Below are 26,423 nucleotides of genomic sequence, written 5' to 3'. Positions count from 1 at the left end.
GTAGGAATGCTGACACACCACAAGCCAGCTCTGGGGTCACCTGAGCTTGAGTCCCTGAAACGTAACACAGTTCCCACCACCAGTATCCCCCTGTCCGGGTTAGCTAACACCTTACAGCATCCGGTGAGCCAAACCTTTCCTACTTGCTTTTGCTTTCACTCTTTGACACTACCCCACCAGGCTTTCATGTGATCCTCGACTCCGGCCTGACCTCTGGGCGCCTGCTCGGATGACTGAGCACCCACGCCACATTCAAGACCACTTCAAAGCACAACCTTCAGAATAAACTGGGCATCACCCTTGGTTAGCAGCAGGAGGGACTCGTTGCACGTTCAAGAGTAGCATCTGGTCTCATTTCTCAGAGACCAGCTTCTGAAATCTCCCCAGAAGAAGGGGGGAACACAGGGAGCACAGAGTGCAGCTAACCTCAGGAAGCAAAACGCATCATGCTCCAAAGCTGCCCAGAAAGGACAGGGCACAGAGGGAGAAGGACATTTTGCAGCAATCACTCTGCTAAGAAGTGATCTCTGTCCACAACAGAGGGGAAGAGTCTCCCGAACGTTACCCTAACACAGTTACTGCCATTCGCTCAGAAAGTTAGAGGAAAAAAAATCTGAGACCAGAGTCACAGCAGAATGGAAATACAGTATTTTTTACTAAAAAACTTGAGAAACAGGCAGTAAGGAGAACTCCTTCAGTCTCTAATTTCCTATTTCAAAAATGTAACTCTGGAAGAGCTTTCCATTGTGTTCTTATAAAAATCTTTGTATTCCCACCCACACAGCAAGAGCCTAACTTAATATTGCTAGGCACATAGTCAGGCAAGTTAGGCTTTGTCTAACTTTGTAACACTGTGAGGTTTTTTGCTGCGATTCCTCATGCGGAGGTATTTTCAGGGGAAAGCTAGATTAAAAAAAGCACCAGTCCTAGAATAAAAATTCCAGAATTCTCCCCGATATGGAGAATTACCTTATATCTCTAAGTTTCTCCAAAAGGACAAACTCTAAGGTGTTTCTACAAGGACTACGATCAGAAACTATGAATTCACAGTTATATTTTTTAAAATGCTTCTTCAGACTGATACAGGTTACCCGTCATGCAAAATATGCATTCTTATGAGAACAAAAAGTGCAGCTATCACTACATTCAATCAAGAGCACCTTTAGGTATGTGCAACACTAAAGACACAGCTCACTAGCTGATTCCCTGTCTCAGTCCTGCCTGAACACAAGCAGTTAGGGAAAGGTGGCCAAACACACCGTTTTGTTTTTCTTGGTTTTAGCTGCACACTGAAGACACCTGATTTTCTACCCTTAACAGCAAGAAATGCTTCCTAAAGAGAATCCTAAACAAAGACAGCCAGACAGTCTTACAGATGAGCTGAGAGAGACATTGCTTTTCCGCAGCCACCACGTGAAAGGAAGTACGGGAGCAACTCAGCAACAGGAACCCACACGGGGGGGTGGGGCTGAGAATAGGAACACAGACTGATGTTTCCACACTAAACTTGGTGCCATGTGAAATTTGACGAGAGAGCTTTACAACAATATGGAAAAATGTTTGGACAGGAGTTACACAGGATGTGGATGACCAACCAAAGTACACAGAAAAATTAAGAACCATCTTGCTTTGGATAATGTACTTTTTATCCTAGTGCTTTACAAAGCAAGGCTATGCAACCACAGCATATGTCACTGCTACATAAGTTATGCACATTTGCAAGCGTAATCCAAAAGTTGCAAACGAATCGAAAGCCAAAATATTTCCGGTTATAAGAGACCAAAGACTAGACGTGATCCTCTTGACAATAAAGACAATAATACGAGCTCATGACCTGGACTGCACAGACTGCTGACAACCAAATTAACTCCAGCAGGTACCATCCTCTCGCCCAGGGTGGCAGATGAGCACTGGAAAGAAACAGTCACAGGCTACATGGAGGACAGGATGGGGTCACTGAGCATGGTGGAGATGAAGACACTGGACACTGGGTGCATGTATCAACTCAGAGATACCTGCTTTCCTTAGTATACCTTCATTAATGGAACAGCCACCTGTTTTTGTACTGAATGGTTCTTAAAGACAAAAGAAAAAGACTTTTCTAAAAATCACAGCAAGACAGATGGATGTGAAAGAGATTTGGCTGTTTAGCCAGAGGAGTTGCTAGAAAAAATCCTGAAGGCTGAAGTCAGGAAGCCAGGCAAGGATACGGAGCAAAGGAGTAGGAGGAAAAAAGAATGAGTCCTCTCTAGGTCCCAGGTAGGATTTTCACAACACAGTGCCTTCCTCTGCACGCACTTCCCTAAATACAGTCTATGTATTACACACTGCAGGAGAAAACCTGCAGCCTGCTGAAGCCTGCAAATCACTCCGAGGATAAAACCCAAACACGCTTACTACACAAATCCCTCGCTAATTTGCAGAAGATGAATGAAGGGCGGTTCAGCAGCGCTGCCCACAACCTCTCTCCCAGGCTACAGGACGGAACGGGCACCACCGGGGAGGCGACGGGACGGGCACCCCCTCAGCCGTCGGCACCGGGGCGAGGGGAAGCCCTCGGCCCACTCCGGACACGCCGGCCCGGCGGGGTCCTCCCGGAGCCCAGCCACTGCCTTGGTAACTCCTCAAACCTCCCCGCGCCCGGCCCCGGCCCCACAGCCCGGGGAAGGCCGGGATCGCCGCGTCCCTCTGCTCACCAGCTGCTTGAGGTCCTCCTCGGAGAGCCCGGCGTAGCGGTACCGCTGCTGCTCGAACTCGTACCGCGTCGTCTTCACCACCACCGCCACCCGCGACGGCCGGAACCCGCCGCCCACCGCCCCCATCCCGCCGTAGCCCCGCCGCCGCGGCCCGCACGGCCCGGCCCTCGTCGCCGCCGCCGCCTCTCGCTCCGCTGCGGGGCTCGGCCCGCGGAGGGCGCGGCGGGCATCGCCGAGCAGCGGCAGCCCCAGCAGGGCGGAGGACGCCGCCTCCGCCCGCTGGCAGAGCAGCAGCGAACGGCGGGCGGCCGCCCGGCCGGCGAGGCAGAAGTAGCCGTAGAGGAAGCCCGGGGCGGAGGACATGTCCCGGGCTGGGTCGCTGACCCCGCGGGGGGCGGCAGGCGGAGGGGAGGGCGCGGCGCTGCCCGGCAGCGGCTGCCCCGCTCTGAGGCGGCCTCCGCGCGCGGGCAGCGCTCGGCACACATGGCACGGCCGCGCCGCCGCGCCCCGCCCCGCCCCGCGCGCGCAGGCGCCGCCTCCACCAATGGGGAAGGGTGCCGCGAGACACCCACCCTTGGCGGGGGGCGGGGCAAGGAGCGGCGGAGGAGGGCGGTCACGCCCCGGCGGCGGCCCGGCGCCGCGCGCGCATGCGCCCTGCGGTACGAACGGCGCCGAGGACGGGAAGGCGGGGACGGCGCGTGGGCCTCCCGCGCCCTGGGGGCGCCAACTGCGCATGCGCCGGGCGCGAGGCTCCTCTGCCGCCCTACCCCCGGCCCCACGCCCCTCGCGCCTCTTCGCGGCCCCCGCCGGGCGGGACGGGGCTGGAAGCACGTAGGCCGGCGCGCGCGGCCAGGGCGTCGCCCGCCGCCGTGAGGGGCCGGGTCCCCTCGGCCCAGAGGGACCCCAACGGGAGACCTCCTGGCCCAGGCTGCCTCCCGCTCAGCTGCCTTCCACCCTGGCTGTTCGTAAAATAAAGCAAGCGGCGTCCCCGGTGTTGGCTGGTGGAGGCAGGAGCCGGTACTGAGCGGGCTGTGTGGAACTCCCGAGGTGGACCTCGATGCGGTGCCTGGCTGGGAAGCTGGCTTTGCGTCCTTGTTAAACTTGTCTGAGGGAAAGGACTTTGGAAGGTAGAAAAACACAATAGGGTCTGTGTTTTAAAAGGACTAAATACTGCATCTTGTGAGGATCTGGTGAGAAGCGTGTAGTTTTGAGAAGTCAATCTCTTATTCATGCCTATTCTGATCTTTGTTACGTTTATCACAGTATCTGAGGAAACGCAGAAAAAGGCAACATGGCGCAACCAGCAGGCTTGGGAAAAGACCTGTGCAGCAGCGGTGTGAGTGCGTGTGAGTGTGCATATTGCAAGTCCAGGTAAAAAAAAAAAAAATAATCGATCCTGAGTTACATTTTAATATTGTGAGCAAGCTATCTAGAAATCCTGTGGGGTTTTTACATCATTATTAGTAACTGCCTTCTCAGGCATTGACTTTCACAGACAGTACTTCTGCAGCGAAAGCCTCGTTTATGCACGTTTTTCTCATTACTCACCTCGTACCTGTTCTTTCCCTGGGGGAAGTCACAGCTTCTCACTGTGGGGAGGGATGGAAGGCAGCACCTTTTGCTTGTCAGTGCAGCACCCTTCTACAGTGCTTTGCTAAAGCAGCCTTAGGAAATGAGAGTAGCTAAAGCCATTCAGCCCTCCCTGCTCTTGTGTAGCAATAGAAAAGCTCCACCCAGTCTTTACTGACGGCTAGGAGGATTTTCTATGTACTGATTAGCTCAGCCTTGAAGGAAAATACTACAAGCCACGTTACCAAGAGAGTAATTAAATATAACTAATTCCCTTGCTAACCAGAAAATGCCTCATTCTGTATAACTATTAACTTTTGGATTGTACAAAGCAGCAGGTAACACAAGATCCTGGAGACCAAAAGGATATAAGAGGTTTTGAAAATTTACAGCTCTGTTCTAATGGTATCTATTTTATAACTTATTTGAACATTGGGCTGCTTCTCTAGGATTCTGTGCTTCATGTATTACCTATTTATACTGAACTGGTTTGATCTGTGAAAAACAAATTGGCTTCAACCACTAAGGCAAGCTTAAATATGGAACAGTATTTTACTCTGAGGCCATGGAATTAGCATGTTATGATCTTTTGAATTAAGGGCCATGGCAAGCATTATAAGAGTAAAATATGAAATACTTATTTTAAAATGTAAATTCAAAACAGATGATATCTTAATGTTCTGGAAACGGAGCAGAAGGGTACGCAGATTGTCTCATGCCCCATTGTCTTTGTGGAAAAAGGTTTAAACTTTTTATAACACATAAAATAGAGTTCGTGGAATTTTACTTACAGTTTGCATGTTACTTTCTGAGATGCATTACTTACAAAACGTTCAATAGACACTACTTAACCTCTCCCTTACTTCACCTTTTGATTTGAAGATACACCTGCTACGCAGAACAAGACACAAGTATCTGTCAAATGACACTTATTTTGGCATACATTCACAGTTTGTGATATATGATGTCTTCATGCCCCATCTTCAGTGACTTCAGGGCAATATACCCAGTGCACTAAGGGACTGGTTTGTTCATACAGTATTAATAAGAACAGGCATTTCAGCCTGTTATTCTCAGAGTATACGAGTATGGAGCAGGGGTGAATTCCCACTGTAATAACTTTTTAAACACTTGGATAACCACAACCAACTTTGTTTTGGGCACAGAGTACTTAATTCCTCATGGAAATGGACACCTCAGTACTGCCTGCAGTAAGGAAAATGCTTCAGAGTAATGTCCATTTTAGACAACAAGGAATTATACATGAGGTAAATTTCAAGACACAAATCCATAGCAAACCAGGCATCCTTAGCTCTATATTCTTCAAGTTATATAGTGGACTTTAAAAAACCCTTATGTAATAAAATTAAAATAATCTATTCTGTGTTACAAAACAATGTAACTGGAAAAGTTTCTATGTAAACACTAAATTATCCCTAAGTGGTTACAGTAGCTGCAAAGCTGGCAATGCACAACTTTACCATCAGTTTTACATAAGAAGGTCTCCAAATGTAGCCTTTTTTCAGCCAAAAGAATGTACATATTGCTGCTAGTACAGTTACAATCTAGGACAACTGTTCATTTCTATTCCTTATTGAGGTCTGTGATCATCTAATTAATAACTAGTTATATAATTAACTAATCCAATCATTTACATTCTCTAGACTTTCTTTATATGCCCCTAAGTACTACTGGTCCCTGAAAAAGATAGTGCTATCTTTGTGTTGAAAATGATAATGCTATCAGTGTTAGTTGCATTCAGAGAAGAGGTAAACAGGCCATCATGGTAACGTTTCACAAAACCGAGTGCTTACATTCTGAGTCCAGCTGACCACAGCTGTTAATTCTGATTAATCAGAGGAAAACTCCAGACTAATGCTTAAAGAACACCTCACTTGTGCGACATGTCAGAGCCTTACAAAGCAGGTAGATGAACACATTAGCAGGTGTAGTCTGATTGAATTTCTGATCCCAGATTCTGCCCATGCGTGCTTGCATTTTGCTTGCAACATACGTACCCTCATCAGGAAATTCTGCCTGAACATGAGGAAAAACTGGTTTACTTTGAGGGTGCCAGGGCACTGGAACAGGCTGCCCAGAGAGGTTGTGGAGTGTCCTTCCTTGGAGATACTCAAAACCCGCCTGGACACATTCCTGTCCAGCCTGCTCTAGGTAACCTTGCTTTGGCAGGGGAGTTGGACCAGATAATCTCCGAAGGTCCATTCCGACCCCTCCTATTCTGTGATTGCATAGTTGAGTAATATAATTTGCTTCATAACTTCCAAAATAGAGGAGGATGCTTCAGAAAAAGCAAAATAAATGCAGTTATTCTTCTGAATGCAAATTATTGAACATTTTTCACACAAAAAAAATGAGAAGTGGCAAGCTTTCTTGTCCACACTTTCATTTGAACATGTTTTAATTAACAGAAATTTACTTTTCTGCTTTTCTTTCCAGTCTTTGTTTATGCAAACCAAACTACACCGTCCCTGAAGTAGACTAACACAACTGACTTCAACATTTCAGATGAAATTTGAATGTGCTCAAACAGCTGCAGACACGTTGTTTTATAAGAATAACTTTTAGTGTTTGTAAAGACAACTCAGGAATCTGAAGTCCACTTTTTAGACAGACAAGTGTCACAGGACACGCAATGTAAACTGCTTCTGGATTATCCTGACAGCATGCCCCAGTGGTAGGTCCTCTAAAACCCAGCTAAGGAAAAGAGGATGCTCTTTCCCTCCCTGCCCGTGTTGTACAGGCTGTCAGTAGCACTGAAAGCAGTATCAAATCTGCTAAAGGTTTTTCCTGTATTCATACATTTAGAGAAATGACCAAATGTTAAACTTCTTACAGTTTGCCAGAATTAATTCAGCAGTCACTAACCATCGTGACATAAAAACCTGAGTGAAGATTCAGGAAGAGACACAAACATCTCCAGAACATAAAATAAGCCACTTAGGCTATCCTATCCAAGAAGATTTTGCCAGAAACTCATAATCTTAGTGGTAGGTGTCTGCATATTTATCTTTCTATTAGGAATTGTTAGTTTTCCCTACTTTTGAAAATTACTACTGCTCTAATACATAAGAGCTTCTAGCTCTGCATCCCTTATGTATATAAATTAATCACTGGGATTTGTTAGAAATAAATAAGTATCATTCAATTAATCTGAAAAAGAAAATAAACACAGAACAGGTTGCTCCACAAACAGCAAAATTAGTGATGTCTAGTTGCATAAGGATTTGGGTCACGTCCCTACACCCTTATTCAGGCCATAATAGTGTCAGATATCCATCCTTCTACGGTTTTCCTTTCTCCTCCCTCATAAATGCTACAGTGTGTTCAGAAGCAGGGATGTGCTGCTCAGCCCCACAAGCCTCACAGAAAATACCAAGTTTACCATGAAACTTTTTCCTCAAAGAATACCTTCCTCTGAGTTCTGTCACTCAACAACTGCCAATTTTCACAAAGAACTTAAGCTGTCTTTGAGCTGTCTACCTTGCATCCAATTTATCTTAAACTGAACCGTTGGGCTCGAAGTGGGTCTGACAGATAGATGTCAGACCCACAACAGTTTAAATCTTGCTTCCTTAGGAAAACAGACTTGAAGTTCTGCGGCATGGAAGGAACAGTCTGCAGGAAGCTCTAACTGGGACACAATATAAGGCAACTAGTTAGACGGAAATTGAAGCAGTAAGAAAATTGTTTATTGTTCAGACATAGAAATTGTTGTTCCAACTGTCATAAAATGACAAACTTTACATTTTTAAAACCAAGTTAATATATTACATATTAGCATACCTTCAGTCTTGAGAAACAATAATTTTTAGTGCAATGAAACTAAATAGAATAAATAATTAGGATCTCAAGAGTAAAACTTCATACCTTAAATACATCTGCACATACATGTATTTATATGTCCTCGATTACCACAGTATCCAAACTCTTCAAAATAGTTAAACAACTCTTTTCCTCTTCATCTTTTAGGAGACGTAGCTTCATGTTTAAGAGTGTGTGTGTGCACATGAGCATGTGTGTTTGTGTGTATACTTATGTATGTATGTAACAATCTTGGGAAGAGGAAGATCAAAAGAGTTTGTTTATTTGTGAAAGATCATAAGCCTTGTTCCTCAAGCTGTGGGAGCAAATGACAAATTAAGTCCTGTGTCTGCAGAAGTTCTGTTTTGCCTGCTCTGGAACACTCCTTCATTTGCCAAGGATTTTACTGCTCAGGTAGAATTTAGAGGGATATCATGACACCCAGGTGCTTACATCCTATTTCACGGAAGACTGTGATTATCAGGACAGACTTTGAAATCAAACTCTGCATTCAGTGCACAGTCAGCTGAACTCCAGGGCAAAGTTATCACCATGACCTGTTGCTAAATACATAGGGCTGTGGTGTTTTACAACTGCTGAAGTTTTTATAACATAGAGCTTTGTTCCTGAGTGTGAGTTGCAGCAATGAAATATGAAGGTCAGTGATGCAAATATTGTTGTAGTCAGGGGTGAGGCTGACAGAAAAGGACACAATGTACAGCTAGTTATGGAAAGAACATTTTTGTTATTGGTAAGCTGAAGAGTCAAAGAGAATCCCAGTGTTTCACTATTTGACACAGGTGCTCTGTGGTGAAGCAGTCCCTTTTCCTGAAGGCAAAAATCCAGTCCCACTTAAGCTTACTGTCATCCAGATGCTAAATCAATGTCAGATAAGTGCTAATTTTGGCAGCAATTTAGGATCCATCACAATCCAGATGCTAGTTCAGTTTGACCTGGATGCTAATCTTGACAGGGCACTCAGAATTCAGGAAGAAGATGGTATTCTTCCAACTTCATAAATATGTTCAGACAGGAAAACTAAATTGTGATTTGACTCTTCAGGTGTGATACACCTGAAGAAATCGTACAATTACCTTAATTGTACGATTAATTAATTAAAAGGACTTTGGATATTTCAGAACATAGTTTCAGCTCTGAACACGACAAAGAAATAGTATTTGGTAATCAACAATATACAAAGCAGCAGGTATTCCCAGGTGGCATTACAATTGATTTTTCTAACCCTTTATGAGAATGGTTAGCTAGAAAGCAGAAGTTTGTGGAAATCATTTTTCCAGAGTGACTGAGTCTTTGGCAGTGTTGAGATTTTTGCACATTAGGATGCGTAACATATTCACCTGTTTCAAGGACTGATGCTGTTTAGGGATAGCTACAGCTAAAGCAGAAATAATCTCAGATAATCTCACACAATTAAGAGAATTTTTTATGCAGATATCTAATTATACTGTGCATGCATTTATTTGTGTATATCAAATAGAGAATTAACAGTGCAAGTGCTTGTTTTGTGAAAAGGTATTAATGAGTGCAAGCAGATACACGTTTAGATCTTAAAGCTCATACGTCCCTAGAATTGGCTTGTAGATCAGCTAGATTGGCTTCGTGGTGAATTCTGGTGCTTATGGCTATAAAGGCTGATTGTGGTTCTTTGCCCTGTAACAAAATTCTACAACCAGTATAAAACTTGAGATATTTTCAAAACAAACAGGGAAAAAAACTTGTTATGAAGGTTGGTTTCCATAGGCCTTGGTCATGCTAAACTGCCAGTCACAATTCTGCTTGTATGTACTTACAAATATATTGCTGAATGTTACCACACAATTTTAAAAAAATGTTTTCAGTGAAGCCCAATTTAAAGCTTTCCAAATGTATCTTTTAAATAACAGATGAAAAGTAACAAATATTTCTTCATGTATATTATTAGTTCATGGTTATGTGGTTTTATCCATCAATATGATGAATAAACATTTATTCCCTTACTTTACTCCTTACTTTAATTATGTATCTAAATATATTTAATTGTAAAATCCAAAGCTTTTGTAACAGTCCTTGAATATTGGAAGCCATTGTTGCATTCCTATCTCAGTGCAAAGCAGGCCGACTGGAATCCTCCGAACTGCATCTCAAGTTATTTCTCAGTGTATTAAACTTAAGTTGTCCCTAAAATTAATGTTTGATTAAAAGTCATAAAGCAAAATGCATCTGATTTCCTCCCTCCAGGGACTGATGAGTCAGCTTAGACATTTTGGGAAGATGAGTTCCCAGCTGCGCTGTTTTAACTTCTGGTAGGTGTCATGAGCAGACTACAGACTGCCTGCGGTTCCATCTAGAATGATCTGAAAAAGAATTTTAACAAATCTTACTTATTTGAGCATATTCATGTTTTGAAACAATCTGGCATTTCATAATACCAAAGCAGTGGGTTAAAGTCTGTATATGATCAGTTCCTGGTTTAGGTAAATATCTAACTAGATAACACAGGATTATTCGCAAATATTTGAGCATGTGAGTAGTGAATGAAGCCTGTGACCCCCCATGTCAATAAAGACAAGCACATAACACTAAGGATTCAGGTGTCTTGATACGACAATGTGTCTGGGTTGCAAATTGCTCTGTCAGGGGAACACTGTTTTAACGCTTCATAACAGATGCTCAGTAAACTGTGAGAAATCCAACATATCTTCAAATAAGTCATTGGTCGTGATAAAGTACCCAGGGCTGTTTTTGCTGTGCAATCCCTACAACTATGACTAATCTGGAAAAAGTAGATAAAGCTGACTAATGCCAGACACGTAATATCACTATTGCAGTATCTGCTTTAAAATTGCTGCTACCATTTGTCCACCACTAAATACTTACTAAAAGTTCTAAACCTTTTATAAGTGAAATGAAAGGCCTTCAGTTTGTAAGAATATTAGATCTAATTTCTTCCCCTCTCCTTCCTGATATGTCAGCATTTAAAGCCAATCAGAGAGTTGTCTTATTTTCTCTGCTTTAGACGTTACTGATATCTGCTGAAAAGAATACAGAAAATTGGACTCCAACAAAGAAGTTAAGAATTAACTTTTCCTCAGTTTTAATCACTATTAGGTAGTATGTATGTGTGTGTTATATATATGATTTGGAATCCTTAACAACTGGCAAGAATTTAAATTAAATTGACAAGAAACATCAAACAAAGATAGCAGGTTTTCAGGAGCTCCTATGCTGTTGCTGAACAGTAGTTCCTTTAAGATCTTAAAAATAAAAAAAGCTTTTGTAACATTTTAAATGTTGACAAACACCAGCAGATGACAAGAGTCCTAACGAGGCCAATATTGGAGGTATGTGTACAGTGGGATAGAAAGCATCTCTAAAATAAAACAAAGGTTGCACTTCTGTGATATGCTACTGTCCCGCTCTCAACACCAGTAGTCTCCGAAACCCATGCAATTCTTGGTGGACTGATATGGGACACACCATGGCTTCACACACTGTGACTTCATCTTAAGGCCTGTGGCTACGTATAGAGAGACGTCTTGGGACTTACCTAGTCCTAGACCCTGGCATCTTTGAGTTCACCCTAATAGCTTCTAAAAGAAAATTGTATGCCAGGAAAGAGAGGACATCTCAATTAAAAGAGAAGATCCCTCAATCAGGAGGAAATTAGGAGAAGATTTAAGAGAGTTATTGGTGAGGTGCAGTATAAGAAATAATGCATAAAACATTTCTTGCCTAGTGATACTGTCAGCCTTGTCCCTCACATGTGCTTTTCCATCTTCTCTCTTCCCCCTCAAGGATAAAAATAAAATAATTCCTGCAAAGTCAGAAAAGGGAAAAGGATGGAAATCATAGGAACCATCCTACCTATAGCGCTGTGCTACTCTACTACTATGACTTGACATTTCATACTCCCTTGTGAAAGAAATGCCTTTTGCCTCTACGAAGAACAGCTCTTTCTAAATACTGACAGGGTTACAACACTTAAAGGACCTTGTGCTATTTCTGATGACCATGATGGAAACAGCACCTGCTTCTAAATGTAAACAAAATGCATTCTTTTGGAGCAAGGACAGTATTTCCTTATGGCTATGAAGAAAACATGGAAAAATCTCTTGAATCATCAGAAGTAAGGAATAATAGTTTCAGAGATATCTAAGTAGTGACTTCAGATCACCTGCTAGCAATGGCAAGCTTAGGTGTTGGGGCTCCAACAGATCCATGTTCTGTCAGGGTGACTTTTTGAGCCTGAAATAGGTACCGTGTTTGTTTGTGCCACCAGTGGAAAGAGGTGGGCACCCTGCAAGAGCTGCATAGTGTCTACGTTAGAGAACTGTCTGCCCAATAACTACATATGGAATTTATGCATATTAGCAGTGCAACTCAGTACTCCCATGTGCGGAATTTGTAACTGCCTGTAGTCAAGGTGGTTAAAAAACAGGAGTCAGAAGACTTTGTCTGCACAGATACCTGATGCAGGTGTGCCAACATACAGGAAAGCCCCAAATTGATGGTTGAGATCCACTAGCAAAGCAGGAGGTGGTAGTGGCAACAGTTTGACATTATGTTACTCATTGCAGAACATGCCCGTGATACAGACCTACAGGGTGCTAGGTCCTCTTTACCTACATGGCTCAGGTACAACTTGTTGCCTACCAGGAGGCCATGCTCCCTTACTAGGGTATGATATGTGCCTGGCTAAGGGGAATTCTCTTTTCTATTTGTTGAAGCAGATCTACCACACAGCAAAGAATCTAAGGTTTACAAGTCCAAAGAGAAGAAAATGAAAAGGGGAGAGTCATGCAACTGTCTGAGGCCAGTGGCATTTCCTTCAGAGGGAGCACTCTTGGTCTGATCATTCACACATTGCCTTTTCAGCATTTTTAATTGTTTTGTTAAATTATTTAGTAAGAAGATTTTTCATATGCATAATAAAGAATTCTGCTGATCTTTCCCCCACTGGATATTACAAAGACAACTGGAGGCAAACATAGTTACAACGCTTAGCAGAGACATTAATTAGCAATGAAAGAAATGGAAGAAGATATTTGCTTGACTTTGGTCAGCCTAGAAGTTTGCTCTCTATTCTAAACTAATCTCCTCAGATCACTCTGTAGTCAGTGGGAAAAGGTCAATACTTCCCAGAGATTTATTGATCCCATCCACTCTCAAAATCTGTTTAAACATGAATTGTTCTGTTTCTCTCCACTTAGATTTACAGAGCAATTTGTTGGTAAAAATATCCAAGCTATAACTGGTGAAATATGGTCTGGTAAAAATATCAGGTACAGCATCTTATTCTTTATGGACTTTATGACATTAATATCTCTACTTGAAAGTAAAGCAATTCAATTAAAAGTTTAAAAAATATCAGAATAAATGTCTATACTGAATTTGTAAAATGATAGAAATATACCTACTACCTTATACACTGTCCTTATACAGCATTAACGTCCCATGGAGGTTACAGTGAAGAATTCTGTGTAAAACTTTCTTACAAAAATGTTTTGCAAACAGAGAATCACTTTAACGTTCATGACACTTCACTTAGTAGGTATATCATATTTGCTTTCTTCTTCAGTATCTAGCATTAAAGATAATTCTCATATATTTTTTCATGTCTTTTACAGTGTCATGAAATATCTAGCATAATCTAGGCAACTGTGTTAGTTCAGTTTAACAAGAAGGAAATTGCCTATATTAAAAAAAGAAAGAACTACTGTTCTCTTTGAGACAAAACAGGTAGAATGGAATAAAAAAAATAAAAAAAAAATGCAGGCATACTTGCTATTTCTTGTACTGAAACAGTCACTGAGCATTAAGAAACAATGCTCTTAACATTTACAGTAGTCATAAGGATGGGTAATCTCTGAAACTGAGTTGCAACACTACAACTGAGTTACAACAATAAAAATAAGACGGCTTATTCACACACATCCCTCAATGAAAACGAAAGCTTTAAACAAATGCTCTTAAATATGCAGGATCTGATCTCTTGCATCCAGATGGACATTTCTATGCTGATATTTAAAACTGACGTCACCCTGTTCAAAACCCATGAGGTATATTTTTCTTCCTGTTTTGGAAATGGGAGTTCAGGGACAGGCATGTGTAAGATGTGAATGTTTGCTTGTAAAGTGAGACTTGGATACCAGTAACTGAAATCTAAGGAAAATTAAAACATCATGGCTCTGAGAATAATAGAAGAGATTAAAATAAGGAGGAGATACCAGAAGTCATCGAAAAGCACTTGAAAGGGACTGTTAGAACTGCTGTTAGTAACTAGACATAAATGAAAGACAGATGCTTACACCAAAAGGTCAAGAAAAAACAGCACCTGACTCCCATATCTCAGAATCTGTTTACTGGCTGCCATCTGAATATCTGTATCAGAAGTCTCTGCAAATCAAATATTTAATTTGTAAATCTGTGCTCCTACACTACTTTGGCATTCCCTTTCCCCTCTTTCCTTCCTCCCCCCCCACAAAAGAACAAAGAGTTCTTATCAGCAATAATTCTGGAAAGGAATCAAGCTCCATCCAGAGTTCTCAAGTTACCAGAAACTCTTTGTAAAGTCAATAGAGACTATTTAGAATTACAGAGGGAATGTTTGATTATCTGGGAGCAATCCAGGGAGTTCTCAGGGCTAACAATTTTCCCATTTCCTAAACAGAAAAAAGGTGTATGTGAGAAAATGTTGTATAAGAGCATCATGCTTTGTTTAGAGCACTGAATGCTACTGAAATGTAGTTAAACAACAATTAATAACAGGAACAAGCACTGTAAACTGCAACCTATTTGCCTAAAGGGGAAAAAAGACATGTTTCCTTAAGCAGTCACTCATAGATGAGCCGTTACTCGTACATGACTTGATTCTTGTTGAATAGTTGTTAAAAGGAAGAATTTATAATATAAGGACAGTATGTTGCTCAGTTGATGAGGGAAACTAATGCTATGATCAGCAACTCAAACATGTCTGCTCTAGTTCTATTAGAAAATCAAACGTAATTGGTCAGCTCCTGTATCCACCGTAGCAGTTTGGCACAAGCAAGTGAATTTGCCCCAGAAATGTGACTTGTCTTTTGCTAAGATAGAAGAGCTTTTAAGTCTGACAGCTGTTTCTGCCTTGCTTTCTGAGTAGGATTAAGTCAGCAGCTTGCCCCTTATATCTTGTTTTAGTTGCACGCTTCACTTTGAGGAGCCTACATTTTTGTTATGTTGAAGAAAGCTGGCAAAACTGGTGTGCAAATCTTGACCTGTAAATTTCCTAGTGAGGTAGTTACAGCTGATCAATAATCCGTGTTTTAAATTAACCACTGCATAATGAATATCCTATGAAACACATTATGCTTAACATTATTATGTGAATGGTCTCAACTTTCACTTACTCAAGTAACAACTAATATCTCAATACCTATAGTATACCTATACCTACCTAAATATACTGAAGAAAGATTTAGGTAAAATATTAAAATTTCTTAACCCTTAGCCTTTTTTTCAAAAGAATATTCCACTGCTATTAAGATATGTAGATGCTTCATCTGGCAAAACCTTGCATTTTAACATTAATAAGTTAAAATAGTAAAAGGAATTACCCTCTTTTACCTCAAAAGGTGTATCTGTAACAGATGGAAGTTACAGTCAGCATGAAAAGAAAAAAAAGTACAATATTCATTGCTTACAAGAAAATACCCTGAAAGGATTACAGCATTCCCAGGAAAACTTCTGCTTACCAGACCCACTGCTGCTCACTTGACATAATTCTCCATCATCTTCGTCATCGCTGTCACAGTTCAATGGTTGAAAAGCTATTTCCGTCTCTGTGTCTACTTGATTAGCATCTGGCTCTTGCTCAGCAAAGCTTCGCAATGCCACAAGGCGGTGATGTATTGCTGCATACAGGTAACCAGTGTCTTTTGAGCTTGCCTGCAGAACATAAAATGCATACAGTCCAATCTAACTCATAAAAAAATATCTATTTTTTACAGAGAATCTGACTGAGAGATTTTCAAAAGTAATGGAAGAGCTGTATGTTGTCCTTCTTAATCAAAACAATCCATTGAAGATTCACACTTAAAGAAATACACATAATGTCAAGTTTCTTAAAGTGTTCTTCTGAGTTCTATAATATGTCATTATAAAATGTAAAGATACCATGAATTCTTCTGCTATTGTAGAACAGAAGATGAGCATCATCAAGAAAGGTATTGAGAACTAGACAAGGCAGCATTTTGCTAGTACACAAAACCTTCAAGCAGCCATGTCCCGATTACTGTGTTCTGTTCTGGTCACCACATCTCAAGGATATAGCAGAATTAAAGAAGGTAAAGAGAAGAGCAGAAAAAATGATCAAGGGTGTGGTGCAGCTCCCTGGGAAGAGCTGTGACTCTTCAAGTCTGAAGAGAAGGATGAGAAAGGGCTATAACTAAGGTTTTCAAAATTATAAAAGTGGTGGATAAACTGAATAGCGTACACAATAAATGCACTAAGGTACGCTTAATGAAAGTGGTAGAGGATCAGCATAAAAGAAAATGCCTCATTGCACAGTGAGCAAGAACTTCTAGAATTTGCTGCCTCAAGAGAGAGGGGGTCAGACAGTATAACCTAAAAACAGGTCAAAAAATATAGTAATAAAAGTTTAAAAAAAATAATTAGAAAAATTCAGGAACAATTATTTCATAAAATAGATAGCAAAGGAAACAAGTCGGGGTACATGACCTCACATGCCTAATACAACACTTAGGGATACTGGGGGTCAATGAGGTGAACAGACCGTACAATATGGCCATGCTTGCTTGTGCTTCCTAAAATCACTGCGTTTGGGCACTGTCAGAAGTGCCAGTAGAGTACTTCCTATGTTCTTATGAAGCAAATTGTCCACCAGAGGGTAACTGCATGCTCATGGTCTTATGTAGCCCAATTTGCCACTTCTGTGGATGATGTGGAATAATTTCTACTTGTATCACTTGGCAACAGGAAGGACTATGTCTTGTTTGGATTGGAATGTCACATTTCATTGTGTACAGGTGGAAAAGCTATGGGAATTGGGATCAGCAGCAGATCAGGGTTGCCTCCTGTGCTACCCAGACTTGCAGCAGCAAACAATTCTCTCCCTACAGCCAGGCAAAGAAGAAGGCAATTCAGAGTTGTTCAGGTGTCTCAACTACAAATGCAATTCTTAGTGGACAAATCCAAGCTCTCAACATGGCTTTTCACAAAATGTAGGGTCATAAATATGAAAAAGGCAGCTATTCAGTCCGATCATTTCTATCTGTAGCTTTCTACTTATTCATTCAAAAGCTGGAGTTCCTCTGTCATTTTAATCTAATAGGAACTCCAGTTTCTGCCAAGAGGGGTGGACTCACCTCCATACATCCTCTGACTCCTCATTTTACCCTCTCGGTTGTGCCAGTACCACCATTAGGGCGTTCACCGGTGAATAAAATCAAGTGAAAAAACTAGCTCAGCAAAACCAAACAAAACTATGCAGATCAGTTCTCTGACCTGCCTCACTCATAGCTGTATTAATTCCAATGCCACCAAAAAGCGAGGAGGGAGAAAGAAACATGAGGAGAGGGGGCAGGGTCAGCCCTCTGTGCAAACCTGGGTGAGTACTACAGGACCAACCTAACGGAGCCCTGTGGACTGCCTCCTTTGTAGTCATCATCATATGACTCCTCTCCCTCACTCATGTGAAGCTCTTTGGATAATATAATGTTTACATGTATATATGCTAGAAAAACTGCAGCACATCTGGAAATCTATGACATTTCTAATTCTCACATGCAGACCAGCTGTGCAGCACAGCCATTGTTAAGCCAATCACTGTTTGGAAGTAATAGACTTACAATGCTTGCATATCCAGTGCATGGTATGACATGACACTTCCTGGAAGTGGTGATTCATTTTTCTTGCCCAGGAGGCTGAACCCTTCCCAGAAAGGTCTATGGGGGAGACCAGAGACATCCTTAAACTCACGTGGATGGTCTCACTTCCCAACCCAGGACATATGTGCTATTTATTTGCAAATAAGTCCACCACATTTCTGTCGTCAACTTATCAGCCCCTGCTAGAGAAAACCAGGATTCCCAAGACTATTGTCTTACATAAGGTGACATTGCTAAATCTGTGTTCTCCTCAACTAGGAAACGGAGGTCCTACACTGGATGGACTATTGCAAGCACTGTGCCAAGAACCATGGCAGAAAGCTGATGCTTTTTACCAAAGTAACTTATGAATATGTAACTACCTGTGTAGAAATTCTTACAGTGTTTCTTCTGTGAGAAAGAGTAATTGCTGGATATGACTCTGGAATGACATCCATTCTATCAGTGGAATGAGAAACAGTCTGGAAATGTCTGTGGTAAGGCCATATCCCATCTTCACACCTTTTTTTTTGAAATACCAAGGGACAGCACTTCTAACTCATTTCCTAATAAAAGCCACATAACAGCTAAGCTAAGCATAGCCTGGCAAAGCATAAAAGGCCATGTGCTAAAACCAAAGCCTCAGCAAGTCTTCAGCATCTTAGATGAAATGGGGATTTGGGTGGGGTCTTTAACTTTTGCTTACCTGAATTAGAAATACTTGAACGGAGTGATCCTCTTGGTCTGTTGCAGTGAAGCACAGGCTTTTGATGTTTGCTCTTTTTATAACCATTTGATCCCAGAGTCGGGTGTTGAGAATCAGTCTCAAGCTGCCTTGATTTCGCATAACTAAAATAAGAAGGCTTATATGATAAATTATTAGAACTATCTTCATTTTTACTGCAACATTTTTCTCTACCACTTGCATACAACTAATATTTTCATTAATTACTCTTTTACATTTGGTCTAAACGTGGTGAGATTTTTTTTTATTAATTTTTTAAATAGCAAAATATATTTGTTTCTTTCAATACATCTGGCATACAAAGCAAATAATCTGCTGAAACTGTGCAGTACAGTACAAAAAATGACAACAGGGCGTGGAGGTGTGCTCTTCCCTTTTTACTCTTTTCCCCCTTCTCCCCACCCCCCCACCCTGGGCCCAGCTCCTGCTCAAGCCATGGCCATCAGCGGGAGTTGTTATGAGTTGCGCTTGAACTTTGGGGGATGGCTGGCAACATAGTCAAAACACTGTCTGGAGTGGGGACGTGGATATTTCGTTCTCTTGCGAACCCTGGTGAAACTGAAACCAAGTACTCATGGCAAGTATGCTTAAGTGGTGGCAACCGAATAATGTCAAGTCAGGATGAAGCCAGTGGCTACCGGGGTCCAGGATTTTTCTTAAATTTAGGACCTGACCCGACAGATACACCCCATTCTATCACCAGCCAAGTAGCTTATTGGGTGGGAGGAATTGACACCATGGGGGTGAGCCCTCCATAATCCCCATTAAATCCCTAAGTGAGTTATCCACAGCCATCACAAAAGCCGCTTGCATACAAGCCATGCACGAACAAGGACACCACGATGTCCCACTATCTGCTACAGTATATTTTGCAGCGTTGAAACCACTGATCAGAAGAGCCCCAGCAATTCTTAAACCTCACCTAGTTGCAAAATAGGATGAGATTAGAAGACATACCAAATTTAATACACAGGGCAATCATCCTCCCAGGCAAATCCCTACCCGATGGGAGGTGGCACTTAACAGTCGATTACCACCGTCTAAATGCTAATACAGCCCCCCTAACGGCCACTGTATCAAACACTGCAACTTCAACAGCTACTCTGCAAGCAGCTACACACCCATGGATGGCGGCATTAGATGTAAAAGATATGTTCTTTATGGTTCCCTTGAAGGAGGAGGATAAAGAGATCTTCGCTTTCACTTGGGAGGGAATACAATATACCTTTAACAGACTCCCACAGGGGTATAAACATTCACCCACAGTTGCTCATGCCGCGCTTGCTCAAGTTTTACAGGCAGTCTCACTCTGCCAACATGTGAAACTGTACCAATATATAGATGATATTCTGATTGGAGGAACTTCTCCTGAGACACTGGGGGAAGCAGCAGCAGCAGCGTGGCCAGCACTAAATAAAGCAGAAATTGAGGTTCCACCTGGAAAATGTCAGGCACCAAGTAAAGAAGTAAATTTTTTAGGTACTTGCTGGATAGCAGGCAGTGCCATGATTCCTCTGGATACCTTAAGAAAAATTGAAAAGCTGCAAATGCCCCAATCAAGGAAGGAGTTACAACAACTAATGAGAACTTTAGGATATTGGAGGAAGCATGTGCCTGGATTTTCTATAATTTCCCATCCATATACTCACTTTTACGGAAAGGCAAATCCTGGGAGTGGAGATCAGAGCACAACAAGGCAGTAAACACTCTAATCGAAGAATTAAAAACATACGAGTCACTGGGACCGGTACACCCCCGCAACCCTATCAAGCCCAATGGGTTTTCGCAGAACGTGCTACTTATTGTAATCTGTTCCAAACTGGCCCTGGTGGATCATTGTTTAGCTCAACTGTATTTAAAGAAACAGAACAACCGTGCTCTGAATGGGAAAAGGGATTTTGTCTTTAGTCCCAGCAGTTAAACAAGTTGAGAAAATACATCAGGGACAACGTGTGCAAACTAGAGGACCCTTTAATTTACTAGAAGCAATCCTTAAGGGGACTGCTCCCCCAGAAGCAGTCGCACAGAAACCCACTACCAGAAAATGGTATGCCTTCCTAACAGGAGTAGCAGAAAATATGCAATTAACTGAGGGACACACCAAGGTTTCCAAATTACAGATGCCAGTAAACACAGACACTTTAGCCTTACAACAACCTTTTAAACCTTCATCCACTCTGGATGCACCACCTCTTACTGAGAATACTCTGACGGAAAACATTTGGTTTACAGATGCTTCTGCAAAAAGAGTAAATGGTAAATGGCACTATAAAGCTGTTGCATTAGATATTACCTCTGGCAGACAAGTAGTAAAGGAAGGTGAAGGTAGTGCACAAGTAGGAGAAATAAGAGCAGTTTTTTGGTTGCGCAGAATGGAGCAAAAATTCTGTTATGTAGACTGTTCTGCTGTATGCGCCGGTGCCACACAATGGCTCTGTCAATGGGAAACCTTAAACTGGGAAGTTAAATGGATCCCCAGTTTGGAGAAAGAAAGCCTGGCAACTATTGCTGGATATAGCCAGGAAAACACCTTTTAGGACTGGACGGGTTAAAGCCCATGCTAAGGATAATCAACCTGCTGCAAAGTGGAATCAAAAGGTAGATGAGCTAACCAAAATTAGGAAAATCACCTTAGATTTGGAGTAGTATCAATTGTGAGAATGGTTACATCAAAACTCAGGCCACACAGGCAAAGAAGCACTTTGCTGCACAGAGTAAAGGCTGGCCTATAAACCACAAAACTTGTGAAACTGTTCTTACAGAATGCCCCCAGTGTAGACTGAGATTGCAGGCAGACCATCCTGCTAAAGCACCACATCTACGTATCAATGAAGGGAAAATGTTATGGCCTACATGGCAAATTGATTATATTGGACCATTCAAATCCTCTGCAAGATATCGATATATCCTCACAGGAGTGGAGGTCGTCTCCAGCTTACTCGTGGCCACTAAATGTTGATGAGACGATGGAAAAAATACAGTCCTAGGACTATTGTTCTGGTTCTCAAATCTACTTACTCCTGATGTGATCCAAAGTGATAATGGCTCACATTTTTCATGTAAAGAAGTACAAAATTGGGCAAAACAAGAGGGTATTAAATGGGTATTCCATACTGCATACTACCCTCAATCAAATGGGATGGTAGAAAGAGCTAATGGCTTACTGAAAAAGAATCTCAAACCACACAAGGCTCAATGGGATAGGAGACTTTCCAAAGTAGTCCATCAATTAAATAATCGATATGGGCCCACTGGAAGCCCTGTAAGTCAAGCATTCCTTGTAAAAACTGAGCTCAGTGTCCCATCCACTGAGCAAAAATGAATATCCAACAACATTACAGCCAGGACAGCCTGTGATGGTCAATTTACCAGCCATAGGTATTGCGCCTATGACCTTAACTAAACCTCGTGGCCCACATGCTTGGGAAGCTACCAATAGCAGTGGTGCAAAACACAGAATTAGTGCACAATGGATTTTTCCTTCTTTTTAATGGGGTAGCCTGTTTGGACTCTCCCCACCAAAATAAGTCTTTGTTTTCTCTTACAGCACCCTGCAGGATGGCAAACGGAATTGCTGTGTTCGTATTAATACTCCAAACCTCAGCAATGCTGCTTCTAACCTGTGGTCAAAGAACTCTAGAGTGGCCATGGTCTCAAGCTCGTGTCAAGTATACCAAGAGTATGGGAATACCCTCTAGGAAGGGAGATTTAAATCTTTCCACTGTGGTCATGCATGGAAGCAAAGTGTACTTAGAAAATTAATGGATCTGGGATACAGACGGAACTAATAGATTTCTCCGACTTCAGGGAATGCCAGGGAAAAGAATTCAAATAGGCTGTCAGATGACCAATCGGTCTACCCATGAGAAAACATCTCAGATTTCACTGTCCAGCACTGTATCTAACTCAGTAATCAATGGTATGAAACATTGCACCTCTGAAAAATTGGACTGCTGGTACAATTTTACCTTAGTACAACCTGTTTCTGTAGTCCGTCTCTAGGTTCGCAATTGTGTGGGACTTTTAAATCCAAAATTGACATCACCGAACCTCATACAACAACATCTACACCGATTGTAAAGAATGAGAAAACTCTATCCCCACAAATTTCTGAAATTGGACCATATGTGATCAAAAATACAGGCCAACAACGAGTGTTATTTAATCCATCATGGTCCCTTAAACAAGTAGAATTAGTGATGCAAATTAACATCTCTACCATCAAACCAACATGTTCGTCATTCCTGAGTACATCCTATGCGGGGTGGTTAGCACAGTTACATGGGCGAACATTCACGTCTCCAAGACGAACAAGGAAAGATGTGACCGGTATCATAGGGATAGGATTAGGAGTCTTAAATAGTATAGACGTTGAAGTACTTGCAAATAAACTGAGCACAACAATAAGTGATTTAAACAAATTGGAACACCCATTGAGATCTTCCCTATTTAGCACTGGGAACTAACCAATGGCTCTTATCTGATGTATTGCCTCAGTGGGAAAGAATTAATAAGAGGGATCACCAATTGATTGTGGATGCACTTGGTGTAGCCCAAACCAATGTTTCTCTAGCTCTTAGTTGTATCCAAGCTCAGCTGTGGATGCAATCTACAGCAACAGCAATTGTACGAGAAGGTGAAGAAGGTACCTTACCCACTGAAATTCAAAAAGTAATCTGGGATAATGCAACTGAATTCGAAAGGGAATTTCAATCCTGGTGGTATTTAGTCAGTTTTGTTTATAACCCCATCAACAAAAAGGCTACAGCTTTGGTCCTAACAATATGCAATGCTTCGGTATACACCATATACCCAATCATTGCACTAGGATTAAATCACAATGGAACTATACTCTATCCATCAGAACACAGAGTGTGAGCCCAATGGAATGGGAACAAATGGCAGACTGTTGATGTTAATGCATGCATTGTACGAGAAGAACAAGGATTGATTTGTGAGAGTAACACCATCAAAGCCCAAGACGTGTGTCTTGACACTGGACAGAATGTTTGTCATTTTGAAATACACCTCGATGAAAATCCTGAAACTGTACTTAGATATATTGGAAAAGGATGTGTTTGTATGAGAACCCTTTGTAATACTATATTCGTAGATAATGTTACTGTAGATACAAGTAATCACTCAAATGTTTGTTTGTAATTTGACTAAAATTATGGGATGTGACTTCAATTATTCAGCTCCTGTTACGTCTTATCAATTGCTACAATCTAATTATACATTGAATCAAGATTTGTTGCCTACCCCTATCAGAATGAATCTTACATTGCTGAAGAAACTACTACAACATGATGACCTGTGTCAGCTGCTAGAACAAATACAAAATAACGGACACAAAACTCTTATCACTGTTCAGCATGATACAGAAGAGATACACCGTGTCTTTGAAAGAGTGAAGGAAGATGGAGAACACCATTGGTGGGAAATTCTTCTTGGATGGTCACCAACAGCAACAGGACTGTTTAATCATATGCTTCACCCAGTTGTGATCTTGATAGTTCTAATTTTAGTATGTTTGTTGCTTATAGTTATGTTGTATATAAAAGTTTGGTACTTGACTAAACAAATAACCCAACTTCAACCACCCAAAATATACAAATTAACACATAACAAAGAGCAGTGCTTTACTGTCTACTTACTGTGAATTTCTAGGCACACAAACTATTAGTATACTATTTATGGCACAGAGGCAAGAGGTGACCGTACCACCACTCTGTGAAGGTCAGATGAATTGACCATAGTCACGGGGTGGAGTGTGGTGGTGTGCTCTCCCCTTTTTCCCCTTCTCCCCAGCCCCGGCTCCTGCTCAAGCCATGGCCATCAGTGGGAGTTGCTACCAGTTGCACGTGAACTTTGCGGGATGGCTGGCAACATAGTCAAAACACTGTCTGGAGTGGGGACCTAGATATTTTGTTCCCTTGCGAATATGCCTGTAAGTCAATTCTCTTACTCTATAAATAGGGAACAGCCCAAGAGCCCTTTGAGCTCTCCTGCACCACAGCGGGCTGCACGCCAGGGTCTCCCCTTGAGTGGGGACACTGGCTTAAGGTTCTACTCCTACAGGCTGAGAGATTCTTTGCCACAACAGGTTCTCGGTAAGTGACCAATAGCATGCTAAACTTTGAAACCTTAGCTAAGTGATATACGGATTGATTGCGCATATATAATCCTTTAGACACAAACCATTGACCAAGTCTGGGACTCGGATTGGATCCAGCTGCACCTAGGCTCCTCTCTGAGAAGGAGTTTAGAAAGGAAGGGGGTCCTTTCTGAACCTTGTGACTCAACGGGAGTGTCTCTCTGACAGCTTGTCTGACCCTGGCCTCTATGCAGTAATCAAGTGTACCTTTCCATCGAATCTCGTACAACACTGTCGCATTCGCTACTAACTTTGTTAAATCACTGTTTTATGTTACTAAATATTTCACTGTTTCTCTCTTACAAGTGAAGTTAATCACTCCACCTGCGACACAGAGTAAAACAACATTCCGGAAATTACTTGAAATAGCGCCCCTGGAAAAGCAAAATCAACAAAGAGCAAACTGTCAGACTGGTGTCTGAGCTAAAGACACACTGCAGTAGAAATACAGAGACACTAACAACATATGCAAGCATGAGTGTACAAACTGAGTGAAAAATGCCCAGTGCCTCAGCCCGTAATGCAGCTAACTCCTTCAGACAATGTTAAAAAGATTCTCATCAACTTGACGTAAATAAAACTAGCTACTCAGTTTTAAATGTTCTGAATAAACTTATTCTGGACAGCAATAGTACAAGTTATTTAGTGTTTTGTGTATGTGTTACTTGGTTATTTAATTCTTACTTAGCCTTGACTGCAACATTCCACATTTATTGCTAGAAGTGTCATTAAGCCTCAGGGATCCTCTGCCTCTTTCAATCCAGGTTAAAGAAAGCTTATTAAATACAAAGAGCTTGCAGTTGATCTGAAAGAAAAATACATGATGGAAATTGCCAGCAAATGCAAATGTTATTGGTTCTAAAACTTTATGTTTTTATACCTTTTGATACGGCTTTTAATACATCCATATGCATGTATACAAAGATAGATACATAGATATATCACCATTATTACATAAAATGAAATGGCTCCCAGATCTGTACTAAATTTTCTGCTAGTCATGGAAAACATTCAGCATGAATCTCAGTTTACTTTTTCAATTATTTCATATTCATTAACTCTTCATCTGTGATATCCACTAACACAGATGAATTTGTTACAAGTGTTCCACAATCTAATTCCGCCACACATTAGAAACATTATGCAGCCAAGTACCACTACTAGGAGAGTACTACTGCAAAGACAATAAAACTTCCATGTTCTGACCAGACAGAAGATTTAATCAATGATAACGTAACTTTCAATGTTAAGATTTTTAAAATCATATGCATCATTGCTATTTTCTGAGAAAACAACAGTCTGAAGATCAAGAACAGCAAGATTCATCCTGATAGGCCAGAAAGATAATTGATATTTTAGATGAACTATAAAACTAATTACTTTGGCAACACATTGTTTTTTCCCTAAGAAAGTTTTGTCATAAAAAAATCTTTACTCAAATCATTTCCAATTTTGAAGTTTTAGTTGCTGCTGGTGTACTGTGTAGATGCTTATAAAATACAATGAAGTTCTGAAGCCGTCACTTACTGAAAGGGACTATAAAATGAACCAATATAATATAAAAAAGAAAA

General features: G+C 41.5%; 2 protein-coding genes across 5 annotated transcripts in view; both read right to left on the bottom strand.

Annotated features, from left to right (window-relative positions):
* NADK2 (NAD kinase 2, mitochondrial) overlaps positions 1-3,181 on the bottom strand; it is a 31,575-nt gene extending 28,394 nt beyond the window's left edge. The window contains 2 exon segments of the mRNA XM_054185596.1: positions 2,697-3,133; positions 3,136-3,181. Of these exon segments, the coding sequence (XP_054041571.1) occupies positions 2,697-3,133; positions 3,136-3,181 (483 nt within the window).
* Positions 3,182-7,985: 4,804 nt separating this feature from the next.
* RANBP3L (RAN binding protein 3 like) overlaps positions 7,986-26,423 on the bottom strand; it is a 39,521-nt gene continuing 21,083 nt past the window's right edge. For 3 of the 4 annotated variants that reach the window (XM_054186683.1, XM_054186684.1, XM_054186685.1), the window contains 4 exons: positions 25,537-25,657; positions 18,657-18,799; positions 15,818-16,010; positions 7,986-10,441 (listed from right to left, as the gene is read on the bottom strand). In XM_054186683.1, coding sequence (XP_054042658.1) covers positions 10,398-10,441; positions 15,818-16,010; positions 18,657-18,799; positions 25,537-25,657 — 501 coding nt within the window. In that variant the 3' untranslated portion in view covers positions 7,986-10,397. Of the gene's footprint in view, positions 10,442-15,817; positions 16,011-18,656; positions 18,814-25,536; positions 25,658-26,423 lie in introns of those variants that run through there. The other variant, XM_054186686.1, reaches the window with a different exon arrangement.

This window comes from Rissa tridactyla, chromosome Z, assembly GCF_028500815.1.
Source record: "Rissa tridactyla isolate bRisTri1 chromosome Z, bRisTri1.patW.cur.20221130, whole genome shotgun sequence".
Taxonomy (NCBI): Eukaryota; Metazoa; Chordata; class Aves; order Charadriiformes; family Laridae; genus Rissa; species Rissa tridactyla.
The sequence above is the reverse complement of the archived record's forward strand: the minus strand, read 5'-3'. Positions and strand labels throughout refer to the sequence as shown.